At 44.9% G+C, this 26,677-nt stretch overlaps 2 protein-coding genes across 3 annotated transcripts in view; one reads left to right on the forward strand and one right to left on the reverse strand.

Moving 5' to 3' along the window:
• Positions 1–9,391, reverse strand: part of ninl (ninein-like) — an 18,446-nt gene extending 9,055 nt beyond the window's left edge. Inside the window, exons 1-8 of the mRNA XM_016663459.1 lie at positions 9,220–9,391; positions 8,101–8,311; positions 7,925–8,021; positions 7,637–7,833; positions 5,952–6,015; positions 5,362–5,438; positions 5,137–5,292; positions 2,693–2,857 (exon numbers count right to left, since the gene is read on the reverse strand). Of these exons, the coding sequence (XP_016518945.1) occupies positions 2,693–2,857; positions 5,137–5,292; positions 5,362–5,438; positions 5,952–6,015; positions 7,637–7,833; positions 7,925–8,021; positions 8,101–8,283 (939 nt within the window). The 5' untranslated portion in view covers positions 8,284–8,311; positions 9,220–9,391. The remainder of the gene's footprint in view (positions 1–2,692; positions 2,858–5,136; positions 5,293–5,361; positions 5,439–5,951; positions 6,016–7,636; positions 7,834–7,924; positions 8,022–8,100; positions 8,312–9,219) is intronic.
• Positions 9,392–11,710: 2,319 nt separating this feature from the next.
• Positions 11,711–15,311, forward strand: aifm2 (AIF family member 2). Of its 2 annotated transcripts, XM_007576982.2 has the most exons (10): positions 11,711–11,828; positions 12,009–12,156; positions 12,322–12,496; positions 12,569–12,684; positions 12,765–12,884; positions 12,961–13,053; positions 13,758–13,866; positions 13,967–14,119; positions 14,686–14,886; positions 14,955–15,311. In XM_007576982.2, exons 3-10 carry the CDS (start codon positions 12,322–12,324, stop codon positions 15,104–15,106), a joined length of 1,119 nt encoding a protein of 372 aa, XP_007577044.1. In that variant the 5' UTR covers positions 11,711–11,828; positions 12,009–12,156; the 3' UTR covers positions 15,107–15,311. The 2 variants fall into 2 exon arrangements, with proteins under 2 accessions (XP_007577044.1, XP_016518989.1); XM_016663503.1 differs by lacking the exon at positions 11,711–11,828 and having other exon boundaries at positions 11,858–12,156.
• Positions 15,312–26,677: the final 11,366 nt, after the last annotated feature.

Consider the following 26,677-nt stretch of genomic DNA (forward strand, 5'->3'; position numbering starts at 1 on the left):
CTCAGACCGGTAGCTTCAATGCTAGCTCAGACCATTAGCTTCAATGCTAGCTCAGACCATTAGCTTCAATGCTAGCTCAGACCATTAGCTTCAAAGCTACCTCAGACCAGTAGCTTCAAAGTTAGCTCAGACCATTAGCTTCAAAGTTAGCTCAGACCATTAGCTTCAATGCTAACTCAGACCGGTAGCTTCAATGCTAGCTCAGACCGGTAGCTTCAAAGTTAGCTCAGACCATTAGCTTCAAAGTTAGCTCAGACCATTAGCTTCAATGCTAGCTCAGACCGGTAGCTTCAAAGCTAGCTCAGACTGTTAGCTTCAAAGCTAGCTCAGACCGGTTGCTTCAAAGTTAGCTCAGACCATTAGCTTCAATGCTAGCTCAGACCGGTTGCTTCAAAGTTAGCTCAGACCATTAGCTTTAATGCTAACTCAGACCAGTAGCTTCAAAGTTAGCTCAGACCGGTAGCTTCAAAGCTAGCTCAGACTGGTAGCTTCAAAGTTAGCTCAGACCATTACCTTCAAAGTTAGCTCAGACCATTAGCTTCAATGCTAACTCAGACTGGTAGCTTCAAAGCTAGCTCAGACCGGTAGCTTCAAAGTTAGCTCAGACCATTAGCTTCAATGCTAGCTCAGACCGGTAGCTTCAATGCTAGCTCAGACCGGTTGCTTCAAAGTTAGCTCAGACCATTAGCTTCAATGCTAGCTCAGACTGTTAGCTTCAATGCTGGCTCAGACCGGTATCTTCAATGCTAGCTCAGACCATTAGCTTCAAAGCTAGCTCAGACCGGTAGCTTCAATGCTAGCTCAGACCGGTTGCTTCAAAGTTAGCTCAAACCATTAGCTTCAATGCTAGATCAGACCGGTAGCTTCAATGCTAGCTCAGACCGGTAGCTTCAAAGCTAGCTCAGACCGGTTGCTTCAAAGTTAGCTCAGACCATTAGCTTCAATGCTAGATCAGACCGGTAGCTTCAATACTAGCTCAGACCGGTAGCTTCAAAGCTAGCTCAGACCGGTTGCTTCAAAGTTAGCTCAGACCATTAGCTTCAATGCTAGCTCAGACCGTTAGCTTCAATGCTGGCTCAGACCGGTAGCTTCAAAGCTAGCTCAGACCGGTTGCTTCAAAGTTAGCTCAGACCATTAGCTTCAATGCTAGCTCAGACTGTTAGCTTCAATGCTGGCTCAGACCGGTAGCTTCAGTCAGTGGATTCAGTCCTCTCTCTCTCTGGTCTCCAGACCTCATGATGAGTGAAGACAGAACGATACTTCTCCATAACTCTGATGGGTTTAATAACCTCTGACTTTATTTTCACTGAGTTTCACTAAAGGAGATCTATAACTCTAGAACCTGATGTGTCACAAACATGATGATCTTCCAAACCTTCATCATTTATGTTGGACTGAATCAGAACCAGATTATTAATAAACGGTTTCCTTTGATGGATAATATCCATCTGAGATATGATGAACCTTTCCTCACATCCACAGGCGTTAAGCTGGACTCAAACCTCCAATAAATCACTGATCTATACCTGATAAATCAGCTGATCTTCCTCTGATCTAAGATCGAATATCTGGGTCAAGTTGGTCTGAAGGGAACAGCAGTAAACTGGTTTAGTCCCATTTGTCGCACTGATCCCAGTTTGTTCCTGAATGATAAATGTTCTTCAGACTGCTGGGTTACTGGTGGAGTCCTACTGGGCTCTGGGCTCGGCCCAGTTCAGCAGACGGGATCAGTGTTATGCTGATGATATTTCCATAAATCCAGATTAATCTAATCTGTCAGGATTACAGACATGAAATGAAAATCTGCTGCCAGTTTTATTCTTAGGCCGTTTGTCAGATTATTATTATTATTATGTTATTTGTTGTTGACAATAAGTCTCTAGAGATGTTCCTGCATAAATAAAGGATTAATAATAATAATAAAGATACGCTGAATATTTCCCGTATTAAAACTTTCCTCTGCTGATCCCTGGCCTGCTGGCCGGGGTCATCCTGAGCTCCTCCTGTAGTCATGATGCTACCGGCTGCTGCGGGACAAACTGGCCACTCCTCCTCTCTTTCTTCTTCTACTACTCTCCAGTTTGCACCGTTTGCTGTCATTTTCTCTCCATGGCAGATCCACCTGCTCTGTGTTCTGATTGGCTGATTCCTTCCTGGAGGCGGCTGACATGATGCTGCCATCACCTAATCGCTCTCCCTCTCCTGCTGGTTCTACTACTAAATAATCCAACATCAGTGCATCTGCTTCTTCTTCTTCTGTGTCTTCTCCAACCTCCAGTCAGTCGGGTCACATGGTACTGAGCCCGGTTCTGGTTCTGTTACGTCTTCTCTAACCTCCAGCTGATCACCGACTGTCTTCATTAAACGTAATAAATATATAAAGTTATTTACACATAAAATACATTGAAAACACAAGAAGAGCAGTGGAAACGTATCCATTCTATTAGCATTTTCTATAGATCTAAAATCATCAGCATCAGTTCAACACAGTGAAGTTTTTCCAAATCAATCATGGAGAAATATGGGACACCTTCGGTACCGACCCGACCCGATCTGACTGGAATGTGAGTAATCTGAGGTTCTGCTGTGCATTTTGGATCGGGTCAGCAAGCAACCAGAACCAGACAGAGTGTTCTGGGACTCCTCTTCTTGTGGTTCTGGTGTAATCCAACAGAACCGGGTCTGGACCCACCTGCAGGATCTGCTGGCTGTTCCTGATGCCCGCCTCGGACCACAGCGCCGCCACTCGCTCTGGGCTGGTGCCGCCCGACCCGTCATCCAGCCGGGTCAGAACCCTGGGGCCCACAGTGGCCGACAGCAGGGAGCGGGCCGGGCCATCCGGTACCAGCTGCATGTTCTGGATGGAGAGAGAGAGGAAGGAATAAGATGTGCTAATCTGGATTATCCCAAGCAGAACCGCCTGATTGTATCCGACTGATTCTACAGAACATGTTTGAACCAACGGCCCAAACACTGAGCAGAACCTCTGGTTCTGGTTCTGCAGCTGGGCCCGGACAATCACCTGACTCTGGTCCATGCCGACCCGCTGGGTCACCAGCCTGGTTCTGCAGAACATGACAGACTGCAGCTGCCTGAGGAGAAACACCTGTTCACCTGCAGCACCTGGCGCTCCTTCTGGCCCCGCCCACCTGCTCACGCAGCCAGCTGTTGATTGGTTAGCAGGCTGTGCTGCCTTCAGGAGCATTGGGTCAAACTGGACCAGAGTGAAACATTTCCATGTCATAACCGGGTCAGAGAGGTTCTGGATCAGGAATCAAAACCGGACCAGAACTTTAGTCCAATGGGCTCTTTGGATGTCAGCTTCCCGTTCGGGGAAACGTGGCTCGGTCGCTTCGGTCTGTTGAAAATGTCATTTTACACTCGGAGCTGCAGGGCTTGGCTAAGCTAACAGTGAGTGCTACCTCGTTAATCTAATGGGTTTCTCCATGTTTTAGCTCCTCCTTTGTCATGATTTGTCTACAGGAGACAAATCATGACAAAGGAAAAAAAATACATTACCAGCAGTGATGTTAGTTTCCCTTCTGCCACCTGGGTTGTATCTCTGGGTGATTAACAGGCTTCTGCAGCACTTGATGGTCATGCAATCATTTTAATTGGCTGTTCTGGAGCCACATCTAAAACATGCAGAGCAGGGGGCTGAGGACTGGAATTGGCAAGCGCTGCATTAGATTAACGAGTAATCTAATGGGTTTCTATTTCAAATCCAGTAATCAGGTTACAGTTGCAGATCCGAAGTCCCAACAAGTAAGCTGGAGAAAGGTTTTAAGATGTACACCTCGTTATACATTCACAGATATAAAGGTGAGTTTTATTGGCCTTAAACTTTGTGGCTAGCATTAACTTTAGCTTATGCTAGTAGGCAATATTCTAGGACATTTTTCTTGTAAAAATGTGCTATTTAAGTATCTAAACATTTTAATCCAGTCTAACGGGTAATGTTTTTGTCTTATTTTGTTTTTATCTTATTTTGTGCTTATTTTCAAGTACCGTATTTTCCGCACTATAAGGCGCACCTAAAAACCTTCAATTTCCTCAAAAGCCAACAGTGCGCCTTATGATCCGGTGCCCCTTATAGTGCGGAACATACGGTACATTATATGTGTTCATTGTCGTTAGTCGCAGAGACCAGGTAAGGTTCAAAGTTGCTGCTTTTATAAAAATATGTGTCCGTGTTATTTAGTCTTATTACCTTTGCATGTTTCTTGTTCAGAGCTCAGGTAGGACGGTGTTTACTGCAGTGTGTTCAGGCGGATCAGTAGCTCTGCTCTCTGGTTCCCATAAACTCTTTCAGGCTGAATACAGAAGTGACTCCATGGAAATAACTCAGGGAGGCTCCTTTATTCACCATCCGTCTCCTCCGGTAGTTTTAGGCTGAAGAAGCTGATCCGGAGTGAAGTGAAGGCTGCAAACTTTACTGTGCGGCGTTAGCTTTAACTGGTAGCAACGAATATTTACAAGCCACCATCTTCTTAATTCAGGATTGTTTGGAAATCCATGAAAACTTAAACGCTCATTATATCGTGAGTTCAACAATGAGACACATTTTTGATGTTTATAAAATAAATGGCGATTACAGAAGTATTGGCAAAACTCAGTGTAATTTTACATTGATTGATGCTGAAAGTAACTCAAAAGTTACTTGTAATCTAAGTTACTTTTTCAAGGAGTAACCAGTAATCGGATTAAAATTTCTTTTTCAAATTAACTATGCCACCACTGATTATCAGTAATAATTAAAAAAAAAGTCATTCTAACAGAAATGGGAAAAATGACCCTGTTTAGAATCATAAATGTTTTTTAAATAAAGTTTTATATTGTTTCTTTTCTTGTGGTAATTGATTGGAGTCTGTTATTTATAACAAAACTTCATTTTTAGTGTAGACTTTTTTCTACTTCCATTATTAAAAAAGTCTTAATTTTAAACAATCATTAATATTGTCACTGCACTCCAGAGCTGAAGGTGGCGCTACTGCCCAGCATGGCTGCTGTTGTTTCTCAAGTCTTTAATTTAGGTCGTTGTTAAAATTTTCTAATTATAAATCGCTTTTATCTAAATTATCTGTTTATTTTCTACTCCTCGTATCTGAACAGAATATTCTTAGAACATAATTTTACCCAGAGTGGCGCCCTCTGCAGGTCAGCTGACCGGATGGGAGTGGAGCTTAGCGTGGGGGCTGAGCTCCACAGAAACTTCCTGATGGTAACCCGTCCATCCTGGTTAGTGTCCAGATTAGCATCTCGGTTAGCGTCTAATCTCTGGAGCTGGGCGTCCTGCAGACACAGTGGGATCATCAGGCTTGGTTCAGCTGCTTCTGGCTCTGGTTCTGGAGGTCCAGCTACCTGCAGGTCCAGGTGATCACATACTGGAGCCACATCACATCCTCCTGCTCTCCCTCCTGCATCCTGCTGCTGATCTGCTGCAGAGACGGCAGCATTTAAAGCTGCTGTGTAATTTTTATAGAAAATGTTTTCCCGTATCAGTTCAGTGCGTCTCCAGGTTGTCATGAGACAGATCGATCTCTGCCTTCCCACTGCTAACTAGAAACAACCAATCAGAGCCAGGAGGAGGGTCTTAGTGCCGTCAACCGTCCTCCATGCTAATTGCAACTAGCATAGCCTGTTATGAATGCTAAGGCTAGTTAGTAAGCATGGAAGCAGATAAACAGTTTCCGTATACTGGTAAGTTCTTTCTCCACCATTAGCACATGGTGCTAATGGTGCTAACCCTCACATGAGGGTGATTGGCAGTCCTAAGCCCCGCCTCCTGGCTCTGGTTGGTTGTTTTTGGTGCATTTTTCAGATGCATCAATCTGTTCTCATTACAAACTGTCACAACATGGAGACAGTTTGAGCTAATATGGAAAAACACACTGCAGCTTTAAGTCAGAACCTCAGACCCGGTTCTGGTTCCAATTTCTAGTGCAGAGTACCTTTAATGTGAAAGAGCTGCTGGTCCATCCTGCTGCTTCCTGTCTCTTCATCAGATTTCAGGCTCTGCAGAGAAAACATGGAGCTGAGAGGAATCAGTGTGTGTTCAGAGTGTGTGAGTCCCAACAGCAGGATAAACTGTAATCATAAGGAATTCCTGAACAGATTTAGTTCTGCTGGATGAACAGAGACTGAGAGGAACACACACACACACACACACACACACACACACACACACTGCTGAGAGGATCTAATCTGGTTCTACAGCAGCTGTTCCTGGTTCAGATTAAAGTCTGTGTGGAGATGCTGCAGCAGAACCAGAACCAGAACTTTATCCGATTTCATTTTTATTGACCTACCAACATGCATTTAACTGGTAACCATGGAAACCACACCCAGCACCAACCAATGGGCTTCTGCCAAGAGTCACATGACTTCCTGTCAGCAGGTGGACCGAACCAGAACCTTCTGGTTCTACCAGCACATGAACTCAACAGAATCTCCAGAACCTCAGTTAAAGAAGTGGAACCAGAACTGGACAGGTTCTGGTTCTGTCAGTCTGACCCAGAGGAGGAGGAGCCAGGATGAAGAGGAGGAGGATGAAGGTCATAGCGGTTTGTGGCTCCAGCATTCCTTTCCATCCCACTTCCTGAGGAAAAACCCACCAACCCCCTCAGGTATTCCAGCTGCAGGAATCTTCCTCTCTCCTGTTGCTGCAGCAACGCAGTGGCTGCTAATCGCTTCTGATCCAAGTTCATCTGCCGAGCTCTGCAACCAGAACCAGAACAGAACTGGCTCACTGACTCTAATGAACCTCCTGATGGTGGACCACAGGAAGCTGAGAGTCTTCAGAGATCCAACACTCTGATGAAGGTCTCTTAAAGACCTTAAAACCCACCCAAACACTCTTCACACTCACCATGCTAAGGCTGAAGCCAAAGCTAGGGCTAAAAGTTGGAACTTGGAGCATATTACGTCACACAGTAAGTAAAAACATTCAAGTTACCATGGCGACGCCCAGGTAGCCATTGTTCGCAGAATCTCTTCCAAACATCACCAGTGTAATTAGTTCAGTTGAGAGCTGCAGGCGCTACGTGTAGCATTGGTTTTAGACGTTTCCACCACAGCTTCCTGCTGCTGATGTGAGGAGCGGCCATATTGAAACGCAAAGTCAACTTTAAAAGTTTCTGAGTGGGAGGTCCAACTTCAGCAGCCATCCACTAGATATTTCTGAGTTCAGATTATACATTGAATGCACATAAAACTAAAGCTGAAACTAAAGGTAAAGGTAGGGCTAATGCTAATGTCAGGGCCAAGGCTAAGGCTACCAGAGCAGCTGACTATTCCAGAAGTTCAAACAGATTAAATAAAAGAAAACCTTCTGAAAACATATGATTCCAGGTAGCATCAGTATTAGCATCAGCGTTAGCCTCAACAGTTGTTATTGTTGCAGTAGACTATCTCCACAGCAACAATAATAACTGCTAGTTCAATCGCAGGTTTATTAAACATTTTAAGGAAAGAGGGGACCCGACCACCACCCACACTCGGGTTCTGCTAGGGGCTACATAAGCTAATATAGGCTAACACAGGCTAACACATGCTAACATAGACTAAGCGTGACTAACATAAGCTAACAGAGGCTAACATGCTAACGAAGGCTAACGATGAACCTTGGCCTGTTCACCTCCATGCTCTCCAGAGACGTGGACCGTCTCAGTTTGGCCCTGCGGACACGTGGGGACGAATCCAGGTTCAGGTCCACGGGTTTGGTTCTGGTCGGGGTCGAGTGCAGGCTGGTACTGGACTGGGTTTCGGGTCGAGAGCGGCGGCCATAACGCTTTGCTCCCTTCACAAACTTTGGCTTCACCTCCTGCGGGACAGCTGCAGGAGGAAGAGGAGGAGGGGGAAGGTCATCTGGCTGGACCAGAACCATAACCAGAACCAGTGACTACTGGACCCTGCAGTGTCTCACCTGGCTCCAGGTAGCTGCTGTCGTCCTCTGAGGTGCTGAAGTCCAGAGAGTGGGACAGAACCACCACCAAGCCATTCTTAAACTCATCAAAGTTCACCTGGAACACAAACAGAACCCAGACTGAGCCCAGCAGAACCCTGCAGAACCAATAGTTCTGGTCCAGTAGAACCGGTTACCCTGCCGTGGGGCCGCTCCCCCAGCAGCGTGTCCAGCAGCAGCGGCAGATGTTCGTCCAGCTGCAGCTTCCTGCTCAGCTCGGTCAGCTCCTCCCGATCCAGGAAACCCGTCGCTGTCGAGTCGCAGCCGTCAAACTCCGCCCTCAGCTGGGTCACATAGCAGCTAGGCTCCGCCTCCTCCATCGGGACGCATCACACTGTGATGTCACACCTGGTGGGAGCAGACGGTGGCGTCATCTGACCAACAGAGTCACAGCAGGTCCAAAAGGCTGGTACCGAGTCCTCCCATGTAGCCTGAGAACCTCCAGAACCTGTGAAGCTCGTGAAGTACCTCAGGGATGAGTCCTCAGTCCGGGTTCCATCAGAGTTCTAACAGTGGGAACCATCAGGGATCAGAACCAGGTTCCATAAAACTCCAGGTCCACAAACAGCAAACACACTGAACCGACCCAAAAAACGAGACCAACGAAAACACGCAGAAAAAAAATCACTTCCTGTCAATAAGACAACAGAACCACTGAGTCCCAGTAACAGACCAGTGAATGAAAACCAGAGATGCTTTGTGTCTTATCTGAACTCTGTTCTGGATCTGCTAAAAGTGTCTTCAGGTTAACAGGAAGTAGTTTCTCTCCAATGTCGCCACGCGCTTGTTCCGGAGGAGGAACTGGACTTCCCGAGATAGAAAAGTTTGGACCAGTTGGTGTTTTGAACGGAACCAGACTGGACCGAATTTCTTCAGCTACAGAATCAGCACCGCAGCTGACCTTCAAATCAAAGTCTTAAGGCTTCTTTATGTCATGCCCGGTTCTAGTGACCCGGTTCTCTTCCAACGGTTCCAACAGTTCTGAACCCAGATTGAATGAATCCGTCTGTGGTGCTAATTTCAGAATAAAAACCGAGTCCGCTCCTCGGTCGCTCGTCTGTTTCCGGAGAGCCCTCGGCTCTGCTCGGAGAGCCTCGCGGGCCGGAGAAGCTTCACCATGGGAACGGAGGCGCGAGCCGCAGGAACAAAAGGCTCGCGAGGCAAACCGAGACAGAAAGTTATGAGGTTTATATCCGCGCCGTTAGCTGCGGCTGGTTCGGACAGAAGAACCATCCCGCTAACTGGGACTAACTTACCCACAGAAAGTTCTGCTCCGGTCCGGTCCAAACCTCACGGGTCCTCCATGAAGGAGATACTGGAGCTGAGTCAACCGTTACAGAACCGAACCAGGGGCAGAGTTACCGGAGCTGCTGACCCAGAGAACCGAGACCCGAACTGACCGGAGTAAAAATAAGATTACATACACACAAACTGACTTCCGGTCTGATTTCAAAATAAGACACAAAACACTCCGTTTTTCGGCCGATTTCATGGTTTCTTTCTTCTATCATTTTGTTGAACTTATCCTTCATCAAGTTTACCTTTTTACGTTAATTATTATAAAATACTTTAGATGTTTTATTTGGTTCATAATATTTTTTTAATGTCTTCAGTAGGGAGAACATGCAAACTCCATGCAGAAAGACCCTGGGAATCGAACCCAGAATCTTCTTTCTGCAAGACAACAGCTCTACCAACTGCGCCACTGTGCAGCCCAATATGTTAATTTAATACACTAAATTAAACTTTATTATGACTGTACAGTAACTGATATGTTATATGGTATAAAGTCATACCTATTGGAGTAAGAAGATACGTGCATGCTGGGTTCTCTCCGGGTTCTCCGGCTTCCTCCAAAAACATGACCGTCAGGTTAACTGGTCTCTCTAAATTATCCCTAGGTGTGTGTGTGTGTGCATGGTTGTTTGTCCTGTCTGTCTCTGTGTTGCCCTGCGACAGACTGGTGACCTGTCCAGGCTGTACTCCGCCTCTCACCCGGAACGTTAGCTGGAGAGGCACCAGCACCTCCCGACCCTACGTGGGGTTAGGGTGTACAGAAAATGGATGAATGGATGAAATTAACATATTTGAGCAAGCATTATTTAAATTGGTATTATGCTGGGTTCTCCAGACAGAACCAGTTTAGCCAGTTAGAATGATGAACAGGTCCTAACTGATGAGTTCACTGAGAATCTTCGCAACTGAACTGAAAGATTAAAACCCTGCCAGCTGTTATTTTGGTAGGAGAAGCAACCCGTTCCGGTGTGCTGCTGTCACTGCTGCCGACTTGATGAAATTCTGATTGGAACGTGGTGCAGAGCACAATTCTTCCGCTGGAGGGCACTAAAACACAGCAGGTCTGAACTACAGGAGACCAGAGAAGAACTTGGAAGTTTTCTGAAGAAAATTACGTCACCGTTACGGAGTAAAAACGCAGGTAGACCAGCGGTCCAGAGGTCATCAGAACCTTGGAGCTGCTGCTGCAGAAATTGCTTTTACATCATTAATATTTGATTCATTTCACCAGGAACCTCAAGAGGAGTTTTTAGGTTCTTAGGAAAATAAATCAAAATGTCTCTGATTCCATAAAAACTGTAAACCTGTGGAAAACGGTCAACAATAGAAGTTCTGACAGGTTTTGAGTCGGCCCAGTGGACTCTAGGGTTCTGGTCAGTTTGGAGCAGGATGTGAGGTGAAGGAGCTGCAGTCTGATGAAAACATGAAGCAGAACCGGTTCTGCTGGTCCGATCACATTCTGCTGCTCAGACCACTTCTGGTTCTGGTTTCACTGCTGCCTGTGCGGGTCGGTACCATGATGCTTTAACTAGACCGTGCAGAGAGTGGGGTTCTGGTTGTTCTAATGGTTCTGATTGGTTCTTGTGGTTCTGATTGTTTCTAGTAGTTCTGGTGGTTTTGATGGTGGTTCTGATTGGTTCTGATTGGTTCTCAAGGTGGTGTTTGTTCTGAGTGGTTCTGGTAGTTCTGGTGGTTCTGAGTTAGAAGAACTGGAGCAGATCTTGAGCTGCGCCTGGTTCTGATCTTCTTTCTGATAGCGCTGCAGGTCCAGTTTGGCCAGTTCTCCTCAGTGAAGCAGAACCTTTGGTGAATGATGTTGTTGATGTTCTAGATGAGGAAGATACAGAACTGGGATCAGAACCAGAACCAGTCAAGATCTTGGAGCTCTGTTTGACATGTGAACCGGGATCAAACAGGAATCGTCAGTTAGAACCAGAACCAGAACCAGAACCATGCTGCTGTGGTTACAGAGCGGCTCTATTATGGGATGTCTGACCTCCTCCCAGTCAGATTTCCCAGTAGAAATAGATGAAGGTCCAGTGGGATTTCTGGACTCCAGCCGGTTCCGCAACCCACCGCTTACATCATGACCTCCTGACCTTTCTGCCCCACATTACGTCGGAGGTTTGCTGTTTCCTAACGCTGACTCAGCAGAAAAAGTGCTGAGTCAGCAGGAGAGCCGCTGATTGGATCAGAACCGATCACTGATGAGCCCAGAACTAGTAGGAAATAAAATCATGTTCAGTGAACACAGTGTCCTGGTTCTGACCCACAAATCATCAGAACCGACCGATCAGAACCGAAACCATCCTTTAATAAACAACAGATCCAACAGAACGGCAGGAAGACTAAAGACACAACTTTGGTTCTGTAACATCAGTTCTGCTGGTCGTTTGTTTTCCTGCGGTCCCTGAACGCACCAGAGCCTCCCTTCATGAGGAGCCAGAAGCGGATGTCTGATTGGTGTAGAGCTGTTGACGTCAGCTAGAGGAGGGTGGGGCTAAACGAGGAAAAAGCAGCTGTTGATCAGCTGGACTGAAACTGGATCCGAGTTCCGAACCTACGGCTGGTGAGTTCACGTCCCGCGTGACGTCAACAGCGTATGACGTCACAGGGTTCTGGAGAGATTCGTGCGGGGTTCTGAATTGGCTTCATAACGGGTTGCGGGGGGTTCGGGTGTTTTCGGGGGTCTCCACTGGAACCGACGTGTTTACCGGGTCAGAACCGAACTTGTCCCTCCTTCATTCAGAACATTCAGAACCGGGAACCGGTCCAGTGGTCCAGAGATCCCAGCAGAACCAGCAGCGGTGCCAGATTGGACCTGAAGGATCCGAACGGTTCTGCAGAACTCCTGGCGAACGGAACCGGTCCAGTCAGGATCAGTTAGCTTCTCACAGGTAGGATCTGAGGGTTAGTTCCGATCCACCTACAGCCAGAACCGGGTCCAATTAGAGGAGAGCTCTGCACAGATTTATGCACAAGATTCTGAAGTTCGGTCGGTGGTTCGGTGCTGAAGTGTTTGGGTGTAAGTCACCGAGCAGTGTGTGTGTGTTTCTCTCCAGATGGGGGCCCAGGTCTCGGTTCCGGACGGGGTCCACGTGGTGGTGGTTGGCGGCGGGTTCGGCGGCATCGCGGCGGCGCAGCAGCTCCGTTCGGCCGGGTTCGACTTCACCCTGCTGGACCTCCGGGACTCCTTCCACCACAACGTGGCGGCGCTGCGGGCCTCGGTCCAGCCCGGTACCGACCCCTCCGACCTGTCGCTGGCCCCACTGTACTCCCTGACCTCTGACCCCTGACCTCTGACCCCAGGCTTCGCCCAGCGGACCTTCATCCCGTATGTGGAGACGTTCGGAACCAGCTTCCTGCAGGGCCGCGTGGAGCGCGTGGACCCGGAGAGGCAGCTGGTGGTTCTCCAGGGAGGCAGGGTGAGGAGGGGCGGTGGGGTGAGAGCGGCTGCTGCCCCCTGCCGGCCAGGTGAGCTCTGACAGGTGTCCCCCTACCGCAGGAGGTCCAGTACTCCCACCTGATCCTGTGTACTGGTTCTGATGGTCCGTTCCCTGGGAAGTTCAACACCGAGGCGTCGCTGCAGGACGGCGTGACGGCGTATGAGGACATGGTGGGACAGGTGAGACGGGGGGAGGGGGACAGAGGCAAATAGTGGGACAGGACACTGCTGACCCTGGTTCTCTGTGTGTGTCCAGATCCAGGCGGCGGACTCGGTTCTGGTGGTCGGGGGCGGAGCTACAGGGGTGGAGATGGCGGCTGAGATCAAGACGGAGTATCCAGACAAGAAGGTGGGTCGGGTTCAGCGGTACTCAACAGAACTTTTCCCTTCAGTCTGTATGAAAGGTTCTGGTTCTGTAGGCCCTGCTGAAACGGGTTCACAGTTATTTGGTTCACACCGGTCCTGAAGGTTCTGTGGGTCCGGATTGAGTTCTGGGCTGTTTTCTTTGATTCCATGAACCGGATCAGAACCGAGTCACCTAGACTTCTGCTGCTGGGTGGTTCCTGTACAGCAGGGGTTCCCAACCTGGGGGGTCGGGACCCCTTGGGGGTCAGGAGACTCCAAGGTTGGGTCACAAAATGATTTGCAGAATGAAAGTGACGCCTGAGGGGTACGGAGGCCCAGAAGGGACAGAAATGCATAAATCTGCCATTAAGTTAATTAGCAAATATTTTTAGCATTTCTGATAAATAAATTTATTTAAAATATTAAGAATTATGTGACTCTGTATCAGCGGTGCTCAAGTCCTCCAGAGCGACGTCCTGCTTCCTGCTGAGGCAGGTGAACGTTTGGTTACCTGGTCCAATCCGATCCTGGCCTGTTGGACTTGATCTCCCCTGATCTAAACATTTAAATAGAGAAAACTCGTCTCTGATGCTTTTATTTTGAAAAGCTGGGGAACCTCTACTGTAGATGAACCCAGTTGGTCTGGACCTCCAGAACCTCCAGAACCTGGGGCTCTGGACTCCGTCCTCACCTCTGTTTCTCCTCCAGGTGGTTCTGATCCACTCCAGGATCGGGCTGGCCGACCCGCAGCTGGTCCAGAGCGTCAGGCAACAGGCCAAGGAGGTTCTGCTGGAGAAGGGAGTGGAGCTGGTTCTGGGTACGCTAGCCGCTAGCCGTTAGCTGTTAGCCACTACCCGTTAGCTGCTAGTTGTTAGCTGGTTCTGTCCAGCTCCTGGCAACCTGCTGCTGTGTTTCAGGTCAGAAGGTGTCCAACTTGTCGGAGCTGCCACTGAACCGGACCCAGAAGAATCTGCAGGTCAGAACGGACAAGGGGGAGACTCTGGAGACGGACCTGATCATCTGCTGCACTGGCATCAGGATCAACTCTGGAGCCTACGCCTCCAGCCTGGGTGGGTCCGCCGGGGGGCGCCTGCTGCTCGCTGCCACCAGAATCTGCTGTACAAAAGAATTTGGGAGATTTAACTGTGATGAGAAGAAATGGGGATTAATTTTTCTCTCATATTTACGCCATATTGTACTTTCATTTATAGATAACAGTGTGTGGCTAAATATTTAGCTACACAATAAGCTAAATAGTTTAATGCCAAGTTAAATGTTTAGCTAGCAAGGCAAATATTTAGCTTAGTGTGATGCTAGCTAGTTGCACACTAAGCTAAACATTTGGTGTGAAACAGAAATTTATAACTGAATTAAGAACATATGTAAATATGACTCTGTATTATAACCGACTAAATGAGCCAAATTTCTGCTGTTCATTTTGACTTTAACTTTACAAACATGATCAGCTTCGCTACAGGAACAGCTGCTAGCTTAGCTTCAGCCTGCAGGGATTTTGCAGCTTTTAGTCTCTGGGACCTCCTATCAGCTGATGGTCCCATCTGTTATTGACCAGATATGGATCTCTCATTGATTGGATATTGATCAGTTAATAGCCTGTTACTGTGTGTTCGTTCAGCGGGCAGCATGGCTGCTGATGGGGCGCTGAAGGTCAACCAGTACCTGCAGGTTGAGGGTTTCTCCAATATCTTCGCCGTTGGCGACTGCGCCGACCTGCGTGAGGCGAAGCTGGCGTACCACGCCGGCCTCCACGCCTACATCGCCGTGTCCAACATCATCAGCAGCCTGAGCGGGAAGCCGCTGACGCCGTATCGCACAGGTAGGCTCCACCTGAGGCAGACGGGTGGCAAGTCGCCTGACCCTTGCTGACCCTGTGGCGGTTGCTAGGTTACGTTTCCATGCTGCTGGCGATGGGCCGAGACGACGGCGTGGGCCAGTTCAACGGTGTCCGGCTGCCCCGCTGGCTGGTCGCCCTGGGGAAGAGCCGTGACCTGCTGCTGTGGAAGAGCTGGAGGGAGATGCAGCAGAAGCAGCCCTGATGGTCTCCATGGAAACGCCTGAGGATCACCAGCATCACCTAGTGCCTATCGCTCTGACCTCTGACCTTAAAGCTTAACAGCATGATAACACGTTAGCAGCTGTTTCACTCATGATTATCATCCAAACTGATGTTTTTCTCTTCTGCATTAATAACCTCTGAATATAAACAACTTTTTACTGAATAAACTCAACATGTTGAAAATGTTTTTGTTCTTAAATACTTTCACTTTTATATGCAGAAGTATTTGTGTTTTTCAGGTTTTATTCCCTTAAAGCTAAATGCGTCATAAAGTCAGGGGTGAAAGTCGTTTTAAATTCTTGGGGGTACGATGACCAAATATATATATATATATATATATATATATATAGCTTCTTCGTTGTGCTTTGGAGTTTCTGTGCTGATAAATTTTTTTGTGAAGTGATAAAAGCTGGTAGCTCTTGAATTGCTACAATATAAAGCTGTATTTCCTCCTTCAGCCCACTGGCTGCAATGTTTAACCTTGAGATGCCAGGAGACCTAAACTCTGAACATCATGGCATGGAGAGCATCCCAGTTTTCCATGTCTGGCATATAACCATTCATTTTAGCTTTTAAACTGGTTCTATTGATCCTGTGTCCAGACAGAGGGATAATCAGCAGCCCAGCATCATGACCTGTTTGTTCTGAAGATCCTGCAGCTTCATCTTCCCAACATGGCTCCTCCTCATCCTGACAGGAGGAACCTCAGAGCTCTGTGAGGTTAAAGTTCATCTTCTGAAGTTGGGATGTTTTTCCTCCAGCAGGATCCAGAGGAATCACCTCAAACCAGATGTTGGACTGGATTTTATTTCAATGTCATTTGTGAATGTTAGAGCCTCATTTTCAACAGTGGAGCTATAAAGGTTGAAAAAGGTTATTATTTTGAAGAAAATCTAATCAACATCAATATTTCCACTAAATAAGAGGCAAAAAAAAAGTTTGATAAAGGAAAAGCCTCTCAGACTCTGAGCCCGACAGCACCAAACTATTTTTTTATTAGACAATTAATTTAATTTCACATGATTATCGCAGTAGAAGCCATTTGTTTGTTAAATACTTAATGAAACATTTACTGTGTTTGATGTTTGTTGTAAATGACAGACTAATGAGGTCATCAGTCCAAGTTTGTCGTTTATTGAACGTTCAGAAACTACAGCAGCTGTAAAGAGCCACAGCAAAGGTAAACAAAGGTAAAATAACTGAACAGGTGATCAACTCTAAACCACTCGCACCTTTTTACTCTCTGTCATTTCAGCACACCCGTTGCCATGGCAACCTCCTCCGCTCCACAAGCCAACCAGAGATTATGTTAACATTCAGTCTGTTAGATATTAGTGTAGTGGTATAGAAATATACATAATTCCCCACAAATAGTTTCCAGGTGAGAAGTTCCGGTTCTTGAAGTGGGCGTGGTGTATATAAGGAGCTGCGGCGTTCATTCAGGCATGTGTCTTTGTTCTCCCACCATGCCTAGGTGGGCCCCATGTGGGGAAAAGGAGGGCAGACCATATGGGTCCCACCTAGGCATGCTGGCTGGTGCATGTTGCGCTGATGTTCTGGTGGTAGGTGTTCTCTCTCTCTCTCCCTGCACTTTGGCTGATCTTGGTCAGAAAATCTAAACTGAAGTGTGATCGTAGGTAAAACGCCACTGCGCTGCGTTCCTTCTCTTCCTCGGTCTGCGAGTGTGTGTGCATGTTTTGTGGATCAGCAGGTAAGAAATTAACGCTCATCTAAGCTCCAATTTCTTGTTTTATTTAAAATGGTGACACATTTTTATAGGTTCCCCACAGTTGAACCATTGCTGCTCTGTCTGCGTTAATCTCCCGGATTTCTGCACAATTGTTCTAAAGTTGGACTGCGGCGGAGTTATCCGCCCTCATTGGAGCGTGTTTGGGGTGTGGCAGGGCCACGCCTGGTCTTAATGTTTTAACTTGTATTGTCTGATTTCTATCTTTGTTTATTTAGTCGGGCTGATATTGTTATATCCGGTGTTGGTGTGGTGACTGTCTTCCTCGTCTGATTCTGGAGTTCGGGTTGTTTCACTGCGTCTGGTGTTAAAGGTTTTTTTGATTCGCTGTGTTTGGTGGCTGTCGTCCCCATAGCGCCCCCTCCGGCCGGTGACCTCAGCTGCTGCAGCTCTTCCATTTTCTTTGATTTTGTTTGTTTCATTCTTAAAAAGAAATTAGTTTTAAAAGAATTTAATGTTTTTTTATTTTGAAACCGTGTCAGATGTTTTAATCCCTGTATAACTGAACGTGTGTCCTAAGGGAGAGGTAATGATCTGTGGGTGAAATTCCCAGGGTGGCGTTGTTGAGCAATTTACTAAAACTAAACTTCCACAAAATCTGAGTTTCTATCTAGTGTCGCCACATCAGGTTTTCAGGCTTGATATTTATTTCGCTCCCTGAACTCAGCGGTGGTTGATCAGTTCATTTTAAACTCCTGCTCTGCTCGTTATTTTGGTAAAGGAACCGAAACGCACAGAATTGCGCAACACCTTGTTGAAACAATAATCNAAACAAAGGTAAAATAACTGAACAGGTGATCAACTCTAAACCACTCGCACCTTTTTACTCTCTGTCATTTAAGCACAGCCGTTGCCATGGCAACCGTCTCAGCTCCACAAGCCGACCAGAGATTACGTTAAAAACATTCAGTCCGTTAGATATTAGTGTAGTGGTATAGAAATATACATAATTCCCCACAAATAGTTTCCAGGTGAGAAGTTCCGGTTCTTAAAGTGGGCGTGGTTTATATAAAGAGCATTCAGGCATGTCTCGTCTTTGTTCTCCCACCCTGCCAGCACCTAGGTGGGCCCCATGTGGGGAAAAGGAAGGCAGACCATATGGGTCCCACCTAGGCATGCTGGCTGGTGCATGTTGCGCTGATGTTTTGGTGGTAGGTGTTCTCTCTCTCTGCACTTTAGCTGATCTTAGTCAGAAAATCTAAACTGAAGTGTGATCGTAGGTAAAACGCCACTGCGCTGCGCTCCTTCTCTTCCTCGGTCTGCGAGTGTGTGTGCATGTTTTGTGGATCAGCAGGTAAGAAATTGACACTCATCTAAGCTCCAGTTTCTTGTTTTATTTAAAATGGTGACAATTTTTTTATAGGTTCCCCACAGTTGAACCATTGCTGCTCTGTCTGCGTTAATCTCCCGGATTTCTGCACAATTGTTCTAAAGTTGGACTGCGGCTGCGTTATCCGCCCTGTTTGGGGTGTGGCATCGGCGCGCCCGGGCCACGCCTGGTCTTAATGTTTATTGTCTGATTTCTATCTTTCTACTTATTTTGTTTACAGCCCTTTTGTTTATTTAGTCGGGCTGATTTTGTTCTTTTTAAGATTGTTATATTGGTTAACTGTTTTTTTTGTTTGCAGTTGGTGTGGTGACGGTGTCTTCCTCTTCTTCGTGCTGTGATTCTGGAGTTTGGGTTGTTTCACTGCGTGTGGTGTTAAAGGTTTTTTTGATTTGCTGTGTTTGGTGGATGTCGTCCCCACAGCGCCCCCTCCGGCCGGTAACCTCAGCTGCTGCAGCTCTTCCATTTCCTTTGATTTCCTTTGATTTTTTTTGTTTCATTCTTAAAAAGAAATTGGTTTTAAAAGAATTTAATAAATGTTTTTTTCTTTTTATTTTGAAACCGTCTCAGATGTTTTAATCCCTGTGTGGCTTAAACAAGAGGTAATAATCTGTGGGTGAAATTCCCAGGGTGGCGTTGTTGAGCAATTTACTAAAACTAAACTTCCACAAAATCTGAGTTTCCATCTAGTGTCGCCACATTAGGTTTGCAGGCTTGATATTTATTTCGCTCCCTGAACTCAGCGGTGGTTGATTAGTTAATTTTAAATCCTGCTCTGCTCGTTATTTTGGTAAAGGAACCGAAACGCACAGAATTGCGCAACACCTTGTAGAAACAATCACTGAGATTATTATTGTTGGGTCATTAAATTGAAAACTTTTTGGGTTTTTTTTGTTAGTTATGAACGTTTTAAGCCAATCAGAGGAGGACCTGCTGGTCTCCTGGCGGCGTTCAGTTTGTCACCTAAAGCCGAGATCGACTCAAAACCTTCTGCGATCGACGTGTTGCAGCCCTGATATAGTAAAGAACAGTTCAGAAACGATATGAAATGGGGATAAAGTTAGTCTATTTTAGATTGTTCTTGAAAAACTAAACAGTCACGGCTAATTAGTGGGTGAACTCACTAAGTGAACCCGTTGAGTTTACAGCTGACAGCCGCTCCTCTCTTGCAGGTACTGCGGACCCCCGCTAAATCTTTTAGGGGGACGCAGTACCCGACCGTACCTCCTTACTTTCACCCCTGCATAAAGTGAGGTCGATGCAGGAGACCCAGGATGTTGAATAAATGATGGTTTAATATCTCAAAGTGCAAAGGCGAGGCGCTCAACCTGTGATGACACCTGGTAGCAGAAAACGACAGAATAGACGAGGAGGAAACGGGACCGGAACACAGAACCCAAATCCTCACAGAATCTTAATGTTCCAACGAGAGGTTGACTTGATTGAACATTTTTAATCCAGTTAATTTCAGGGTTTGTAATTATTAATTACTTTAATTGAAATTTCCTCTTTTTACATTTTAAAAAATCTTTTTCTTTTGGCTTGATACGTTGGCTTTAATGTCTAATTGTTTTTTATTTTATTTTAGTGTTGGGCTTTTTGGCCAGCGGTGTTTCAAACCGAACCGTTCTGCACTCATTTAGTTCGGTTTTATTGTTCCGGTTCTGACGCTGCAGGTGAGTTTCTGCCTCAGCGCCGCCTGCAGTTCAGGTGCAGCCAGCAGGGGGCGCTAAGCTCTGTTTAATAATCAGACAAAGGTTTCGCCCTCTGATATTCATCTCGTCTTCAGTCATTTTTAACATTACAAAAATTAAAAACATCCCAAAAACAAAATGAAAAAGAAAACAAGACAGAATTAAGAGAAGTCTATGTAATATTTCAGAATCTGTTCATATCCAGACGAGGTCCAGACCTGAAGAAGTGCTGGAAGTTGATGTTTTATACATCCGGCTGTAAAGCAGCAGCAGAGTTTCTGAATATTTGAGATTTTTAATTGAACTGAGTCTATAAACTCAAAGAAAATGACCTGGCTCAAATCTTTCTGGTTGAAAATCATTTTTATTCATTTTATTTTTTTAAGGTGGAAAACAGTTTTAACTCCCATTAACGCATAAATCCCTCCAACCGAAGGACAACAGTTTATACTCAGACTTTTCTCTCTTAATTCAAACTTTGCTTTAACTTTAATCCACTTCTGTTTACAACTTGAAGTGAGTTTATTACAATGTTAAATGGTCGATGCTCTCATAAATCATAACGTTTAAATGACACATTGTAATAAACATTTAGTTATTTAATAATAATCAGATGCATTCATAATTCTTCTGAAGAATGTATTCTTGTCTGTACAGTCCTTTATTTATATAAATGCTAAGCAACAGCTTTCTATTTAGAAAATATTAAATTTTATTTTATCCTGCAATAATTTGATATTTTAGCTTTGCATTGTTAAAACAAGTCTTCCAGTGCAGGTTATAATCCAAAATCTGATTTCATTCTTTTTATTTCAAAACCATTTATTATGATTTCGCATCATTTATTATTTGCTTATTACTAAATACTTCAGTTTGTGTTGGAGCTATTTTTTATTTCTTTATCCATTTAAATTTTTGTTAGTTTATTCTTAAATGTATATATTTTTAAATTATTTACAGAGTTTATTTGTAGGTTAATAATTGTTGATTTTATTTATTTTTTGCTTTATTATTTTTCTTATTTATTTTCTAAGTAAGACAGGAAGTGATGTGGGTCAGTCCACTTTCTGTAAGTGCAGGTCCTGGTGAAGGACCAGCAGCATTTGGGTTTGGGGCCGATGGTTTTTACAGAGAGGTAGCAGAGAGCAAAGGAAAGTTTGAACTCTGTAATTATTTGCTGAAATGGGAAAATAAACCACCCAGAACAATCTACAAGTTTGGACATTGAACCTTCTTTTGCATAAAGAAACTTGAGCCCAGAGCCTTAGTGGCGTCTTGGTGGAACTTTCAATGGATGTTTGGCCACTACAGTTTGTTTTGCCATAATTTAGTATTGTTTTATTCTTGTGGCACTATTTCTTTAATTTTTTTTTTTTGTTTAATTGCTCTTAACTGCTACCAAAGGAAAATAATAAAAAATAAACTGAATGTTAAGTTTAGTTTAACACTTAGTTAAACTAAAGAGCTCACCACGAAGAGAAACGAGGTGAGCTCCATCTAAACTTTAAACTCTTTCTGTTTTTATATAAGAGACGGAAGGGAACAATTGAACTATTTTTTAAAATTTACTTATAAACCTTTGTTTCCTGCGCGTCGCTTTCGGTTTTTAAACCTTAAGTGGAGCTTAATGTTGGGCTGATCTGAGTCGAGCTGAACCTAAACCTCCTTCGGCCAACAGAAACTGGATCCAGTCTGGTGTTTTGGTCTTGACTAAACTTTATTTTGAAGGACAGTTTTGTTTACAGATTCTTTATAATTGATTTGTAGTTTATTTGTTTTGGATATTTAAAATATCTTCCAGTGCTAAATGTTTATTAATCTGTTCTTATCACATCACTGTAATACTGGGGAACAGCCTCAAAACAACATTATCATTTATAGCCATAACTTCTGGGAGGATTTATGGCTCAGAATGATGACAGGCCTCCGTTTACTGCTATATTGGGTCTCTGGTTTCCTCTGCTTCTGGATCAGATTTAACTGCAGCTGTGAATAAAGGAACCTGAACTTTGCATGTTTGGCTGTTTAATCACTCAACATTTATGTAAAATATAAGCTGGAGCTTATGAGTTTATTGTTTTACTCTGTAGATCTTTATGTGGGTGAAACCTTTGCCTTTCCTTATCTTGTGACTCTAACATTTTGGTTCTGGACTCTTGCGTTCTGCTGTCAGACTTACTGAAGATGAGAGATTCTGAGGACGAAGAGGCCCGTCTGCCTGGACAGCCCAGAGGTCATCAGCGAGTCTTCATGAGCGATTCTGGATCTTCAGACCCAAAGTAAGAGACGACCTCTGCAGCAGCTCAGCTAAAGGCGATGTAGCTTTCTGGATTCATCAGAACTGTTAGCAGAGCTTCTTACTGACCAACTTTAAAACCATCCTGTAAGGCAGCATTATGTCTGGTTATCTACTAATAAATGCTCAGTAATTTGGATCTTATCAGGAAATGACAGTTAAATGCTTTCAATTCTGATGGATCCCTGCTGGTGAGGTGTGTTGCTAATAAACACATGAAGCCTGACATTCTCAAACAGCAAATATACAGAATTAACTCAGACAACTTCTCTCCAGCATACAAAAAAAACAACGCTAACCTTCAGGAATGCTTTGTTTAGGACATTATCAGAGGCATCGTCTCTTCTTGGGGAATCAGTGCTTAAGTTTCTTTTCTGCAGCAGCTCAGATAAACAGATTCAGGATCATTTTTATCAGAATAAAATCACCAAACTGCTGACTGGACGTAACCTTTCGTGTGGTTTCTTTGAAAGTCCAGTGTTTTACTCAGCGAGCAAGTAAAAGACTAGAGTTTAGTTCTGCAACATCCAGGGGGTTTCCACTGTGGTTCCTGGGAAGTGTATGGAAATGTGTAGAGCAGTGCATTCTGGGACTCAGAGTTTTCCCATCCTGTGGTGTGTAGTTCAGTCCTTGTAGTTCCCTCTGTGGCCGGACCAACATGTTTTCGCGAGATGCTGGAGCTTCAGCAGAGTTTTCCTGGTGGGTTGGAGCAGAACTTCAGCTCTAAGTCTGAGGTTCTGGTTCTGAACCTGGAAAAGGTTCTCCTGGGTCAGGGTTCAGCCTGTAGAGGTCATGGCACCAGGGCCTGCTGGGTGTGCCACATATGAGGCTGAAAACTAAAAGTGAAAGAAAAAGCTTTCTCAGCAGCAGGACTTTGGACCCGTCTACCCTGAAGTTCATTGTCTGTAGACTCTAATTAGTGGACTGATTGTTTTACAAGTAACTCTCAAGTCTTTCCACCCAGTACAAAGCTTATGTGAAACTATTCAGATGAGCATCTTACATCTGCAGTTAATGAAAGAGAACAGATCAAGAGTTTCACTGTAACATCCAGAGCTTCGGTGTCTTGGGGCTAACATCTGTTTTAATGAAGGAGCCTCAGCAGAACGTTGCTGATCTGTGTTGATCTGTGTTTGCAGAGGTCAGCAGGTCAGAAGAAGGCCGGAGGCTCCTGGATCTCTGTGTCCATCTTTACAGAGTGACCAGTCCAAAGGAGAAGTTATTTATTTCCACAATGAATCTGGAACTTCAGACCCAAAGTAAGAAACAGTTTCTACTCACATACTGTAACTTCATCTCACTAACTTTATTAATCAGTGAATTAAGTTCAGATTTCTACAAGTTGGATATTCTGACATGAACTTTTTCAAGAAACCAATCTGCTAAAATTAAGATTAAATTAAATAAACCGGAAATGGAAGGAGACCAAGAATAAAACGTAAACTCCATCTTAACAAACATAAGTCTGATTAAATGTTGGTTTATGCGGTGGACTAATGTATTTTATGGAGCTGCTTGGCGACGGAGTTGGTTTCAATGTGCGTCACAGTGACACTCAGTTCATGTTTCAGATAAATGAAAATGACCAAAAACTGACCACTGAGTCGTGCAGACTTTTCATGAAATCCTTCTGCCTGTTACAGCGTGAGGTCACTGTCCACCTTTTGTTCCTGATAACAGGTACTGACAATGGGTGGCAGTTAAACGGTTAATTTGGCAAAAATAAATCCCATTATTTGGTTTCCTAAGTATAAGAACTCAGTTAAAATCATATTTTCAGCTCAGAATGGAAAGAGCATCTATGATATATTGAGGCCTTTGTGCTGGGAATATCAGTAATCTGTATTTTGAAATGATAAAATGAAACCCATTTTGACCACTGGTTGAGCTCCAGAGGTTCTGTACATCCTAATTCTTCACAAAGTTGCTTTCCTGAATATAAAGGCTTTTATTTTATAGAGCATTTTGAAAGTCCAGCATAGTTGTGGTGCCTCGGTGGCGTAGGTGGCAGAGCGTGGCTCATGTTGAGAGGCTTCGGTCCTCAATGCGGATGCTGCAGGTTCCTGCCTGTTAACCTTTGCTGCATGTCTTCCCCTTCTCTCACAACCAGCTTTCCTGTCAATCTACTATTAAATAAAGACCAAAAACATTTTTTAAAAAGCAAAAAACTGGGTTTCCCAGAGCACCCGATGCTCCTACTGCGGCTCTTAAGGAGTTCACCAGGTTACTCAGCGAATGTTTAAAAGGTCCTTTTCCATCACAGGTACAGTTATCGCGCTCAGCCTCCTTTCTGTTGGAGGCTGAGCGCCAAAGACAACTCTCTTCTCTGCAGCTCAGAGGCTTACTGTGGAGTGATATAAGCAATTGATGTGCTCCAGAGCAATAAATGCTGGGAGATGTAGTCCAGTTAGTTTGAGTAAAGATGGCAGTCCAACACTAACTATAGTAATGGGCACATGTCTTGAGTCCAAGACACATATATTGATACGCATGTGTGGCTGCACCCTGTGATCCGGGCATCGGTTCTGGTAGAAGTTTAGAGGTGGAGAATAATGGCTGCCTCCATTCATTGCTATGGCTGGCCCCCATTAGTCTCTTAGAGTCTTCGCTCACCCCCATCTTGGACCAGGACTTGGTAGAACTACCAGTCTTTCCACACACCTGAGTTTTGCTCCAGGCCTTATCAGAGTCATGGCTGGGAAAGGTTGGCTCTGTCCAACATGCATCACCAGGGTTGAAGGGTTTGGTGATCCAACCACCTTCTCTTCACAACAGCAGAGTTTGTTGAATTTCCTTCAAAATAACCAGATATTTGGCCCAATAGACTTGAACCCTCCAAGGGCAGCACACCGCTCCGTTTTCAAAAACACATACAAGCAGAAGAGCATTGCATGATTTGTTGCATGTAGGTTCTTTTAGGATTTTCAGTACTGTTTACCTCGCTTGTTTCATTTGTCCTTACAGAGGTCAGCAATTTAAAAGGAAGCCAGCGTCTCCAAGATCTGACTGTCTGTCCATGAGGAGTAACCAGTCCAAAGGAGAAGTGATATATTTCCATGATGACCCTGGAACGTCACATTCAATGTAAGCAACTTTCCCCCCTAAACTTCTACCTTGATTAAAAAACCTTTCTGTACTTTCCATCTGTGATATTATATCTGTTATCACCAAACTTCTACCTTGGTCTGTTTACTGCACCACTGCTCTGTGGTGTTCATGACTTCCCTGACTCGGCCGATGAGGCTCAGTGGTGGAACCATGAATTACCTCAACCATCTCATGCTTCCACCTGAGGGGCAGGAGAAATTAAAACATTCAAAACCGTTTTCCCAATAGTCCAACTGGGTCAAGAACACCTTCATTTATAAAATGACTATATAGAGAAGACGATTAGTGACCTTGTTATATATCTATGCTTACAGGACCCAGCAGCACAGACAGACTGGTTGGTCTCCAGACTGTCTGTCTGTGAGTAACCAGTCCAAAGGTGAAGTTATCTATTTCCATAATGACCCTGGAGCCTCAGAAACAATGTAAGTACTGGTTTACAGTAAGCTGCCATCTTATCTTTGGTCCCACAAGTTGATTAAAGTTATTTGTCAACCTGCCAGCTTTATCATCTTGGATAAAAGATTTGTGCTTAAAAGCAAAAACACATAAATAAGCCACGTAAATAAGGATTTTTTTTCTGTGTGTTTATTTAGGTTTCTGTGTTCAGTTGAGTCTCTGTTGTCCTGCCTATCCTTGGTTGTCTCCAGCTGTCTCTCGTTTACTCCCTGGTGTATTTAACCCCACCTATGTCTGTGTTTCCTCTCCTTGTCATGTTGTGTCACCTGTCATTGTCTTTGCACTGTTTATCACATGCTACCAGCATCTGAGCTCCTAGCCTCTGCTCACCTGTGCTGCCTGGATTTTTGTTTATTTCACCATTCGACCATCATTTACTCTACTACCTGGGTCCACTACATCTATCCTCGCTCCATTAACAGTTCTTAGCTGAACTGTAGCATTAATGAACTGTAGCAGGTTGCTAGCTGTCAGCATTCCAGGGCTTTGCTGTGTTTTGTTCTTACTGTGTCTTTTTATGCCTGTAGACAGAAGAACCATCCCGTTGATAAGATCCAGCTGTTATGCTGTGCGTTGTGCCAGGACATCCTAAAAGAACCGATCTCCATGAATTGTGAACACCAGTTCTGCAGACAGTGCATAAAGCCTTACTGGGACCAGTTCATCTCAGCAGGTAACTCCTTCTGTCCCCATTGTGGAGAAAAGCCCAGAGCTGGACAGCAGTCTTTCCCAGGTAAGACATCTGTCTACTGATGGACTCATTTCTGTCAAACAGAAATATTCTTAACATTATTAAACAATCAATATGTTTTCCCTTAATTTGTCCTCTCTTTTTTCAGCAGATGTTGGCCTGCAGGGGGTTCTAGAGGAACATAAGATCAGTCTGAGGAGATGTGAATGTGTGACTGAAGGAAGTGATA

The sequence above is a fragment of the Poecilia formosa genome, unplaced genomic scaffold (genome assembly GCF_000485575.1).
Source record: "Poecilia formosa unplaced genomic scaffold, Poecilia_formosa-5.1.2 Scaffold422, whole genome shotgun sequence".
In the NCBI taxonomy this organism is placed as follows: domain Eukaryota; kingdom Metazoa; phylum Chordata; class Actinopteri; order Cyprinodontiformes; family Poeciliidae; genus Poecilia; species Poecilia formosa.

Coding starts and splice junctions, on each gene's coding strand:
- aifm2 (XM_007576982.2), top strand. CDS start 12,322: ATGGGGGCCCAGGTCTCGGTTCCGGACGGGGTCCACGTGGTGGTGGTT. Junction 12,885..12,960: donor ATGAGGACATGGTGGGACAG/GTGAGACGGGGG, acceptor GTGTGTGTCCAG/ATCCAGGCGGCGGACTCGGT. Junction 13,054..13,757: donor CGGAGTATCCAGACAAGAAG/GTGGGTCGGGTT, acceptor TTTCTCCTCCAG/GTGGTTCTGATCCACTCCAG.